General features: G+C 48.7%; 1 protein-coding gene across 1 annotated transcript in view; it reads left to right on the top strand.

Moving 5' to 3' along the window:
- The window catches only part of TMEM132C (transmembrane protein 132C), a 1,063,202-nt gene extending 1,056,769 nt beyond the window's left edge, over nucleotides 1-6,433 (top strand). Inside the window, exon 9 of the mRNA XM_078668022.1 lies at nucleotides 2,284-6,433. Coding sequence (XP_078524148.1) covers nucleotides 2,284-3,465 — 1,182 coding nt within the window. The 3' untranslated portion in view covers nucleotides 3,466-6,433. The remainder of the gene's footprint in view (nucleotides 1-2,283) is intronic.
- The last annotated feature ends 5,959 nt before the right edge of the window (nucleotides 6,434-12,392 follow it).

Raw genomic sequence — 12,392 nt, 5'->3', positions numbered from 1 at the left:
ACTGAGTGCTTGGGAAGTGATCGCAGGAGCTAACTGGGTGCTTGGGCAGTGATCACAGGAGCTAACTGAGTGCTTGGGCAGTGATCACAGGAGCTAACTGAGTGCATGTGCAGTGATCACAGGAGCTAACTGAGTGCTTGGGCAGTGATTGCAGGAGCCAACTGAGTGCTTGGGCAATGATTGCAGGAACTAACTGAGAGCTTGGGCAGTGGTCCCAGGAGCTAACTGAGTGCATGGGTTGTGATCGCAGGAGCTAACTGAGTGCATAAGCAGTGATCGCAGGAGCTAACTGAGTGCTTGGGCAGTGATCGCAGGAGCTAACTGAGGGCTTGGGCAGTGATCGCAGGAGCTAACTGAGTGCTTGGGCAGTGGTCTCTGGAGCTAACTGAGTGCTTGGGCAGTGATCGTAGGAGCTAACTGAGTACTTGGGCAGTGATCGCAGAAGCTAACTGGGTGCATGGGCAGTGATCGCAGGAGCTAACTGAGTGCATGGGCTGTGGTCGCAGGAGCTAACTGAGTGCATGGGCAGTGATCCCAGGAGCTAACTGAGTGCATGAGCAGTGATCGCAGAAGCTAACTGAGTACATGAGCAGTGATCGCAGGAGCTAACTGAGTGCATGGGCTGTGATCGCAGGAGCTAACTGAGTGCATGGGCAGTGGTCTCTGGAGCTAACTGAGTGCATGAGCAGTGATCGCAGGAGCTAGCTGAGTGCATGAGCAGTGATTGCAGGAGCTAACTGAGTGCTTGGGCAGTGATTGCAGGAGCTAACTGAGTGCTTGGGCAGTGGTCCCAGGAGCTTACTGAGTGCATGAGCAGTGATCGCAGGAGCTAACTGAGTACATGAGCAGTGATCGCAGGAGCTAACTGAGTGCATGGGCTGTGATCGCAGGAGCTAACAAAGTGCTTGGGCAGTGATCCCAGGGGCTAACTGAGTGCTTGTGCAGTGATCGCTGGAGCTAACTGACTGTGTGGGCAGTGATCGCAGGAGCTAACTGAGTGCGTGAGCAGTGATCGCAGGAGCTAACTGAGTGCATGGGCTGTGATCGTAGGAGCTAACAGAGTGCTTGGGCAGTGATCGCAGGAGCTAACTGAGTGCATGGGCAGTGGTCTCTGGAGCTAACTGAGTGCGTGAGCAGTGATCGCAGGAGCTTACTGAGTGCATGGGCTGTGATCGCAGGAGCTAACTGAGTGCATGAGCAGTGATCGCAGGAGCTAACTGAGTACATGAGCAGTGATCGCAGGAGCTAACTGAGTGCTTGGCCAGTGATCGCAGGAGCTAACAGAGTGCTTGGGCAGTGATCGCAGGAGCTAACTGAGTGCATGGGCAGTGGTCTCTGGAGCTAACTGAGTGCATGGGCAGTGGTCTCTGGAGCTAACTGAGTGCATGGGCAGTGGTCTCTGGAGCTAACTGAGTGCTTGGCCAGTGATCGCAGGAGCTAACTGAGTGCTTGGGCAGTGATCGCAGGAGCTAACTGAGTGCTTGGGCAGTGATCTCTGGAGCTAACTGAGTGCATGGGCAGTGGTCCCAGGAGCTAACTGAGTGCATGAGCAGTGATCACAGGAGCTAACTGAGTGCATGGGCTGTGATCGCAGGAGCTAACTGAGTGCATGGGCTGTGATCGCAGGAGCTAACTGAGTGCATGGGCAGTGGTCTCTGGAGCTAACTGAGTGCATGGGCAGTGGTCCCAGGAGCTAACTGAGTGCATGAGCAGTGATCGCAGGAGCTAACTGAGTGCTTGGGCAGTGATCGCAGAAGCTAACTGAGTGCATGGGTTGTGATCGCAGGAGCTAACTGAGTGCTTGGGCAGTGATTGCAGGAGCTAACTGAGTGCGTGGGCAGTGATTGCAGGAGCTACCTGAGTGCGTGGGCAGTGATCGCAGGAGCTAACTGAGTGCATAGGTTGTGATCGCAGGACCTAACTGAGTGCATGGGCAGTGGTCTCTGGAGCTAACTGAGCTTTAATCACTTCTCCCCTTTCAATTATTTTCACTTCTCTTGTCTAAGAATGTCATTGTTTCTATAGTTACTGATGATCATCCTTTAATCTTAGATGCACACATTCTTGCAGCATGTGTAGGTAGGACAGTATAGTATGGTGAGGAGGAGCAGCCATTGGTCAGCTCTCCTTCACTGCATCTGTGCTTTGTTGATCTTCTGAACTCTATTTCTCACCAGTGCATCTTGTGTCCATTATTAAAAAAGCTTCATATACAGAAATGAATGTCTTGAGTGGAACTGATGTGCTTACAGTCCTTCTGAAATGTCCCTTTCTCTTTTCCAGGAAGCCATTGTCAGCACCTGGATTCAGTTCAGCGATGGATCAGTGACGCCTCTGGACATCTACGACCCCAAGGACTTCACCCTCTCCGCCGTCTCACTGGATGACTCCGTGGTCTCCGCGCACCAGAGCCCGCTGCTGAGGTGGCCCGTGGTGATGGCCGAAGGAGAAGGGCAGGGGACACTGGTCAGCGTAGACCTGATGATCTCCGAGAGCTGCCAGAAGTCAAAGCGAAAGAGCGTGCTGGCCGTTGGCAATGGCCGCGTCAAGGTCAAGTTTGGCCGGAGCGATGGCCACTCAAGCCAAGGAGGTCCTTACGATGGAGGCATCGTGGAAAACCAAGCGAGTGACCGGCGGCAGAAGGCGTCAGACCAGGAACGCTATGGGCTCGATGGAAGGTATCTTGGAAGTTCTTCAGATGAGCATGAGGAACGCGCCAACAGGAGAGAGGGTAGCACTGCCAGGACCACCCTCGGTGGTCGCGAGGACGGAGGTGGCCTCTCCGACGATGGCCAGCTACAAAACATTCCAATAGACTTCACCAACTTTCCTGCCCATGTGGATCTACCCAAGATTCATGGAGGCCTAGAGGAGAATGACCTTGTCCAGGCGCCGAGAGGCCTGAGTGACCTCGAGATTGGAATGTACGCCTTGCTGGGGGTCTTCTGCCTGGCCATACTTGTCTTCTTAATAAACTGTGCAACTTTTGCACTGAGATACAGACACAAGCACATCCCAGTGGAAGGCCAAGCCAGCATGACGCACTCCCACGACTGGGTGTGGCTTGGCAACGAGGCGGAGATGTTGGAGAACACACCCGACGTCTCCCCGCTGCAGGACGAGCGCACCACCATCATAGACCGAGGGGTGGGCTTCGAGGAGAGCAACCGCCTGCTAAATGGCGGCGCCCCAAAAAACGTTCAGAGCCAGATACACAGGTCGGCGGACTCTGGGGGCAAGCACAACAAAGACCAGAAAAGTGACCCGTTGCATTCCCCCACCTCAAAAAGGAAACGGGTGAAATTCACCACTTTTACGACCATTCCAGCAGATGACAGTTGCCCAACGGTCAACTCTCTTCTGACCGGCAACGAGGAGGACATCAAGTGGGTGTGTCAAGACATGGGCCTTGGGGACCCCAAAGATCTCAGGAACTGCATGGCAATGTACAAGGACAGTATGTAGGGCGCTCTTGGGGGCCACACTTTGGGGCCTTCAGATGCACTCAGCAAAGTGAGGTAGAATAGAACCCACCCAACAGCTTCAGGGAGTTGTGGAAAAACATTTGCCAAACGCTGCAGGTAAAATATTTGAAAATATGAATGTATAGGACTGGTAGGGGGAACAGTGCCTGGGCGTGGTGGGCCCAGCGACATAGAAGTGAAAATGCATACGTACAAGTACCAAAAATATCATTTGTAGAAAAGAAAAAAGAGAAAAAAACCAATATCATGTTATATTTTTAATAACGTTTAGAGAGGGGTCTTTTATAGGACATTTTAAGGTTCTGCCCAGACATCTGTTTCTTGTTTTTTGGTCAACAGGTGTCCGATGATGGATGGTGATATTATCTGTTAAAACTTTTCTGACTGTTGCAATTTTATTGATTTTTATTTTATTTTTTAATTTGTTTTTTGAAAAAAAATACTTTTCAGTTTTGATGCAGTTGATATGTTTTGTCGTGCCAAGGTAGAACTTGGAGGGCCATCTTTGCCTAATGTGTTCCGGTGCACATGTGCTGGGCAGCTGGGTCCTCACTACTCACTTGACTTGTTTTGCACAACCAAAGCCCCTTTCCTCTTCTGGACAGCACAGTGTACCTCTCACCCTTCCGTAGCTGGCCCTCAACACATTTTGAGGTACCTCAAGGCCTTTGGCAGTGGCTCGCTTGAGATGTGGAATGCCAGTCGTTGCAACAGATTGTGAAATATATCTTGTAAATAAATGCAGTATGCTTCCTCCCCCTTCCAGGTAGCCCCATGCATTGACATCCTTCAATCTTTCTAGTCCATGTGTTTCTTTTGAGGAATGTATCCTAAATGATAGCATTTACCATTTTATTTGTAAGTGTGAGAGCCTTATCTGGGAAGAAGTGGTTACCAGGACAGTTGAAGACCTCCCAACACGCTACTGAGCGGCGTCACGAAACTTGATGGGGACCCCCTGCAAAGTGGTAAACATCCTTTACAACGCAACTTTTACCACGCAGTGCCTTTACGACGCAACTTTTACAACGCAAACCATTACAACGCATTGCGCTGGGGGGGCGCTCTAGGATAGGGAATAGGTTTAATGTACTATCCAACACCTTCCCTACTATCCACGGGGACTGGAGTTGGAATAGTAAATTAAACTATTCACTAGCCAGCGCCCAAAAGCACTATGCGTTGTAATGGTATGCATTGTAAAACTTGCGATGTAAAGGTAGGCGTTGTAAAAGTATGCGTTGTAACGTCATACATCCCTGCAAAGTACATGAAGAATACCCCCCAACCTGCCCCAGTTAGGACCTATCAGACCAGGGGCCCGCCACCCATGCACTGTGCCAGAGGGGACCCCCTGGAGTTTGAGCCCACCCCCCTGGACCGCAGGGGCTTTGGGGGGTGTGGGGGCCAATGTTATACCACTGGCGCTACTTAACAGCATGTACCGGGCTTGGAGTCTGCCCACAGCTTTTCTGTGCAGGCTGCAACTATTGAATCCCAAATATCCATGGGACAGAATATTGTTACAACAATAAGGGACAAAATATGAGGCCTGGCCAGAGTTTGTGGAGTTTTACTCCGCGGAACTCCGCTAAGTGCCTAAAAAACTCTGCCGCACTCTGCAAAGTTCCGCCAGCGGCGGAGTTTGTAAAGTTGCGTGCTCGCACTGATGTTTTATTGCCAGGAGTTTGTCTCGCACTGTAAAAAAATCACGAACAGCACTATGTGTCGCACCAGAGGGTGCTGCCGGCTGAGTAGACATTCCACTCAAGCAGCAGCTTCCTCAACTACAGATGGTGCAAAATTCGGCTGCTATAATGCTAACACGGACACCTAAGTATCAACCAATCTCAACGGTAATTCGAAAACTCCATTGGCTACCTATAAGAATCCGAATTAAATTCAAGGCACTCTGCATTGCATTCAAAGCCATCCACAATATTGGGCCGAAGTTCTTGAAGAAGGCTTTATGCGTCTACACTCCCAACAGACCCTTGCGTTCATCAGTAGCTAACCTTTTGAAGATCCCTCGAACTAGAAAAGTTTCATGGGGTGACAGAAGATTCACTGTCGCCACCCCAAAAATGTGGAACACCCTCCCCCTTCATATCAAAACCTGCCCAACTCTGCTTTCCTTCAGGAAACTAGTAAAGACGTGTCTCTTTAATCAATAACCACTGGCTCCTGGTATGGTCTTCTATACAGTCCGTAGCGCCGAGACACCGTAGGGTATTTGCGCGCTCTACAAATTGCTTAAATAAAATAAATAAACGCGAGCGGCAGATTTCTCAATGCGAGCGGTTGCGGCCTGCCGTGACTGTCCACGATGAGAAATCTCGCCGGTAGGAGGTCTAGTACACAAATTTTTCTTGCACGTGCTCTCCAACTTACTATTGGTGAGCCGCTCGAGAGAAAGAACTCTGCTCTTTGTCACTTTTTGGGGTTTTCCGGAACTCCGCACAGATCATGGAGTGGGAAAAACTCCACAAACACCGCCAGCAGAGCGGAATTCTTCACACACCCATACAAAATATTTAAAGGTACGTTTCTATACATTTCTATACCTAGCTCCCCATATGTGAACCTTGGTGATGTATACATATGACGTCTGGGTACGTAGATGTGGAGTTAAGAATAGTAAATCCTTACTACCTTCTGTGCCACTTACCTTTTGATATATTGTCCCTCCATATTGTTGTAATGGTTTTCCATCCCAGTATTCGGGATTCAAAATTCCCTACTACAATCCAGCTGTTCCAGTCAATGCCCTGTGAGACTCATCAACCCAGTTCGAGGAGCCAATCAACAGTCTTACACTGGAAGGTGACTGCTTTTTGGTTGGTGGTTGAAAATGATCTTATTGTAAGCCTCAACCAATAACTGACCACCAAGATGCAATGGGGCCACTGCTACAGACTCCCAACTTTGCAACTTCAGCCCTCATTTTACATTTTTCACCCAGTTACTTCGAAGTTACCGTCTCAGTCCACTTACTCTGAACGGCTCTCAGAGGACCTCTTTAAAGAGCACAACCCAAGGAAAGCAGGGGCATATTACCAACAAGTAGCGATAATTATCGCTAAATAGGCTTACCGACGACTTTTTTATCGCAGCCTATCGCTGGATATGTTAGCGGAGAAAACACGCTATTAGCAACGTTTTTCTCCATTGTGCTAAAATATCCAGCGATAGCGGTGAAATGCGTGAATATCGCTGAGAATACAGCGATATTCACACATTAGCGACAAAATACTCTTAGCCATGTTATCCACCTCCAATTGGATAACATGGCTAAGAACTGGTCTGAGCAGGCATTAGTTTTTGGCGATAGCGGGAATATTTCCATCGCTACGCCTGCCTTGCTAATAGGCGACGTTGCCGCTAACAGGTTGGGTACGCCCACTTTGCGTGTCATTAGCGATAAATATCGCTGACATGCAAAGCGGGCCCCAAACCGCTCGCTATCGCCTAAAAGCTGTCGCTAACATCAGTTAGCGACAGCTTGCTAATAGAGCGATAGAATTATCACCGCTTAGTGGCCGAAAGCGGCCGCTAAACCGGCGATAATTGCCTATTGCCACCCTTGGTAATATGCCCCGCAGTGTCTAGAAGGGGATTTGTCAGCATGGAATTAATATGTATAATTGGCTTTAATTGATCACTTCCCCAGAGGGTATATAAAATGTACCGTGGTCATATGTTGAGGAAGACCAACATATTGAACCAAAGATCAATAAAGAAACGGATAACAATGCAACAATTAGCATGTACATAAGCACTAAACTCGGACAACATATTTTTTTGGGGGGGGGCGGAGGAAAAATAATCTTTAGTTTTAAAAATGGTCGAATAATATTGACAGACACCGTAAGTGAGTGATAGGAAAAAACTGTCTTCAATTTCCCCACCAATGTCTTCTTTGTTAGAGGAAAATCTCGATTGGTTTGGGTGGCAGACACCAATTTTATTTTCTAAATGAGCCTTTTGAGAGGGAGTGAGGTGGCTAGGGCCTCAGAGAGCTATCTGGACATACAAAGATGTCAACCCTAGAGGTTCAAGATTTTATCTTAATACAAGGGTAAGACCTCAAAAATTCATTTTAAGAAGTATCTCCTGGAGTAGAAAAATGTACCGTACAGTTTATATGAACTTTATTCAAAGTATAAACCATTAGAGTGGTGTAAAGGTAAACATGTGCATCTACACCCACCACTGCCATGGGAAGACTCTTCCGTCAATAGCCTCTTCCTCTGGATTTGTGACCAGTATTGCTGAAGATTTCAATACTAACCCTCTCTAAATTTGGTTTGAGGCAACTAGATACAGTATTTGTAAAACTTCAGAGCATTGTTTGTGGTGTGGTGTAGTGGGCACTATGTGAAGTGAGTTGGTACTTTCAGCTCCTTCCCAGCACCCAGTGGCCAGGTAAAGGTTTCAGATGTTATCTTCATCAAAATCACCCTAGAATGGATCCTTGAGCTCAAGAATACCCAACCGGAAACCACCAGGCCCTTCCAGGTGAATTTGTAATCAGGGTTCCAATAAAAATCACTTTCTCAAATGGTAACAGATATGAACTTTCAACATCTCACCCTATTTCAAAGAGGCTGGTTCCAGTGGTCATTGTCAAACAGTTTTATCTCAAGCCCTCCTAGAAAGGCTTTCTCTGAAAGTAGTATTGGAGCAAAATGTTCTTAGGGGGCAATCCCACGGCTCGCCCCGTCTCATGCCATGTCTTGAATCTTTTATCAAATGATTAGGGTAGCAGATTCATAGAGATTACCTTTGGAGTTACTGCATAGAGTAGACGAGCATTATAACACGATATGCCTAGAATTGCATTGTAGACTGAGAGAATGTAATATTTATTTATACGTGATATACAAATTGTAATTAAATGCATTACATGGCCTGACAAGGTGCTCTGTTGTACTCTTCTTCAGTACTCTGTGTTAGTTTTACTTTCCATTTAACCAACTCTTCGAAAAAGCAAATCCTGGATACGATTTATTGACGACGTGTACATAGAAATGCTGTTTGTGATTAATTGGCACATAAGAATTCAGGATACTGTCTGTAACAAGTAAAGGCCAGCGGCAGCCCGGGGAGGGCTGGGACTAGAAAGACTGATTTCCTTTTGCTTCTCTGAATGCTGTGAATAAATTACTTGCTCGCCAGTTTCCTCTCTTTATGGTCTTCTTGTATTATATTGGAGTTTGAAGATGGCTCTCGCCTTCTTGTTGACGACTGGTACTTGCCTCTGATCATGACTGTGCCGGCCGTGCTTCTTTCATCCCAGCAGGTTCTACCACAAGTGAAGATGAGTCAAGGCTCCTGGGCCAGCCGTGCTTCTTTCATCCCAGCAGGTTCTACCACAAGTGAAGATGAGTCAAGGCTCCTGGGCCGGCCGTGCTTCTTTCATCACAGCAGGTTCTACCACAAGTGAAGATGAATCAAGGCTCCTGGGTTGGCCATGCTCCTTTCATCACAGCAGGTTCTACCACAAGTGAAGATGAATCAAGGCTCCCGGGTTGGCCATGCTTCTTTCATCCCAGCAGGTTCTACCACAAGTGAAGATGAATCAAGGCTCCTGGGTTGACCGTGCTTTGTTCTTCCCAGCAGGTTCTACCACAAGTGAAGATGAATCAAGGCTCCTGGGTTGGCCATGCTTGTTTCATCCCAGCAGGTTCTACCACAAGAGAAGATGAATCAAGGCTCCTGGGTCGGCCATGCTTCTTTCATCCCAGCAGGTTCTACCACAAGAGAAGATGAATCAAGGCTCCTGGGTTGGCCATGCTTCTGCAGGTTCTACCACAAGTGAAGATGAACCAAGGCTCCTGGGTTGGCCATGCTTCCTTCATCCCAGCAGGTTCTACCACAAGTGAAGATGAATCAAGGCTCCTGGGTCGGCCATGCTTCTTTCATCCCAGCAGGTTCTACCTCAAGTGAAGATGAATCAAGGCTCCTGGGTGGGCCATGCTTCTTTCATCCCAGCAGGTTCTTTCACAAGTGAAGATGAATCAAGGCTCCTGGGTGGGCCATGCTTCTTTCATCCCAGCAGGTTCTTTCACAAGTGAAGATGAATCAAGGCTCCTGGGTTGGCCATGCTTCTTTCATCCCAGCAGGTTCTACCACAAGTGAAGATGAATCAAGGCTCCTGGGTTGGCCATGCTTGTTTCATCCCAGCAGGTTCTACCACAAGTGAAGATGAATCAAGGCTCATGGGTTGCCATGCTTCTTTCATCCCAGCAGGTTCTACCACAAGTGAAGATGAATCAAGGCTCCTGGGTCGGCCATGCTTGTTTCATCCCAGCAGGTTCTACCTCAAGTGAAGACGAATCAAGGCTCCTGGGTTGGCCATGCTTGTTTCATCCCAGCAGGTACTACCACAAGTGAAGATGAATCAAGGCTCCTGGGTTGGCCGTGCTCCTTTCATCCCAGCAGGTTCTACCACAAGTGAAGATGAATCAAGGCTCCTGGGTTGGCCATGCTTCTTTCATCCCAGCAGGTTCTACCACAAGTGAAGATGAATCAAGGCTCCTGGGTTGGCCATGCTTCTTTCATCACAGCAGGTTCTACCACAAGTGAAGATGAATCAAGGCTCCTGGGTTGGCCATGCTCCTTTCATCACAGCAGGTTCTACCACAAGTGAAGATGAATCAAGGCTCATGGGTTGCCATGCTTCTTTCATCCCAGCAGGTTCTACCACAAGTGAAGATGAATCAAGGCTCCTGGGTTGGCCATGCTTCTTTCATCCCAGCAGGTTCTACCTCAAGTGAAGACGAATCAAGGCTCCTGGGTTGGCCATGCTTCTTTCATCCCAGCAGGTTCTACCACAAGTGAAGATGAATCAAGGCTCCTGGGTTGGCCATGCTTCTGCAGGTTCTACCACAAGTGAAGATGAACCAAGGCTCCTGGGTTGGCCATGCTTCTTTCATCCCAGCAGGTTCTACCTCAAGTGAAGATGAATCAAGGCTCCTGGGTGGGCCATGCTTCTTTCATCCCAGCAGGTTCTACCACAAGTGAAGATGAATCAAGGCTCCTGGGTCGGCCATGCTTCTTTCATCCCAGCAGGTTCTTTCACAAGTGAAGATGAATCAAGGCTCCTGGGTGGGCCATGCTTCTTTCATCCCAGCAGGTTCTACCACATGTGAAGATGAATCAAGGCTCCTGGGTTGGCCATGCTTCTTTCATCCCAGCAGGTTCTACCACTAGTGAAGATGAATCAAGGCTCCTCGGTTGGCCGTGCTCCTTTCATCTCAGCAGGTTCTACCACAAGTGAAGATGAATCAAGGCTCCTGGGTCGGCATGCTTCTTTCATCCCAGCAGGTTCTACCACTAGTGAAGATGAATCAAGGCTCCTCGGTTGGCCGTGCTCCTTTCATCTCAGCAGGTTCTACCACAAGTGAAGATGAATCAAGGCTCCCGGGTTGGCCATGCTTCTTTCATCCCAGCAGGTTCTACTACAAATGAAGATGAATCAAGGCTCCTGGGTTGGCCGTGCTTCTTTCATAGCAGCAGGTTCTACCACAGGTGAAGATGAATCAAGGCTCCTGGGTCGGCCATGCTTCTTTCATCCCAGCAGGTTCTACCACAAGTGAAGATGAATCAAGGCTCCTGGGTTGGCCATGCTTCTTTCATCCCAGCAGGTTCTACCTCAAGTGAAGACGAATCAAGTCTCCTGGGTTGGCCATGCTTCTTTCATCCCAGCAGGTTCTACCACAAGTGAAGATGAATCAAGGCTCCTGGGTTGGCCATGCTTCTGCAGGTTCTACCACAAGTGAAGATGAACCAAGGCTCCTGGGTTGGCCATGCTTCTTTCATCCCAGCAGGTTCTACCTCAAGTGAAGATGAATCAAGGCTCCTGGGTGGGCCATGCTTCTTTCATCCCAGCAGGTTCTACCACAAGTGAAGATGAATCAAGGCTCCTGGGTCGGCCATGCTTCTTTCATCCCAGCAGGTTCTTGCACAAGTGAAGATGAATCAAGGCTCCTGGGTGGGCCATGCTTCTTTCATCCCAGCAGGTTCTACCACATGTGAAGATGAATCAAGGCTCCTGGGTTGGCCATGCTTCTTTCATCCCAGCAGGTTCTACCACTAGTGAAGATGAATCAAGGCTCCTCGGTTGGCCGTGCTCCTTTCATCTCAGCAGGTTCTACCACAAGTGAAGATGAATCAAGGCTCCTGGGTCGGCCATGCTTCTTTCATCCCAGCAGGTTCTACCACTAGTGAAGATGAATCAAGGCTCCTCGGTTGGCCGTGCTCCTTTCATCTCAGCAGGTTCTACCACAAGTGAAGATGAATCAAGGCTCCCGGGTTGGCCATGCTTCTTTCATCCCAGCAGGTTCTACTACAAATGAAGATGAATCAAGGCTCCTGGGTTGGCCGTGCTTCTTTCATAGCAGCAGGTTCTACCACAAGTGAAGATGAATCAAGGCTCTTGGGTTGGCCATGCTTCTTTCATCCCAGCAGGTTCTACCACAAGTGAAGATGAATCAAGGCTCTTGGGTTGGCCATGCTTCTTTCATAGCAGCAGGTTCTACCACAAGTGAAGATGAATCAAGGCTCCTGGGTCGGCCATGCTCCTTTCATCCCAGCAGGTTCTACCACAAGTGAAGATGAATCAAGGCTCCTGGGTTGGCCATGCTTCTTTCATCTCAGCAGGTTCTACCACAAGTGAAGATGAATCAAGGCTCCTGGGTTGGCCATGCTTCTTTCATCTCAGCAGGTTCTACCACAAGTGAAGATGAATCAAGGCTCCTGGGTCGGCCATGCTTCTTTCATCTCAGCAGGTTCTACCACATTTGAAGATGAATCAAGGCTCCTGGGTTGGCCATGCTTTGTTCATCCCAGCAGGTTCCACCACAAGTGAAGATGAATCAAGGCTCCTGGGTCGGCCATGCTCCT

Source organism: Lissotriton helveticus, chromosome 11, assembly GCF_964261635.1.
Source record: "Lissotriton helveticus chromosome 11, aLisHel1.1, whole genome shotgun sequence".
NCBI lineage: Eukaryota > Metazoa > Chordata > Amphibia > Caudata > Salamandridae > Lissotriton > Lissotriton helveticus.
Note: the sequence above shows the minus strand (reverse complement) of the source record. Positions and strands in the feature narration are given on the sequence as shown.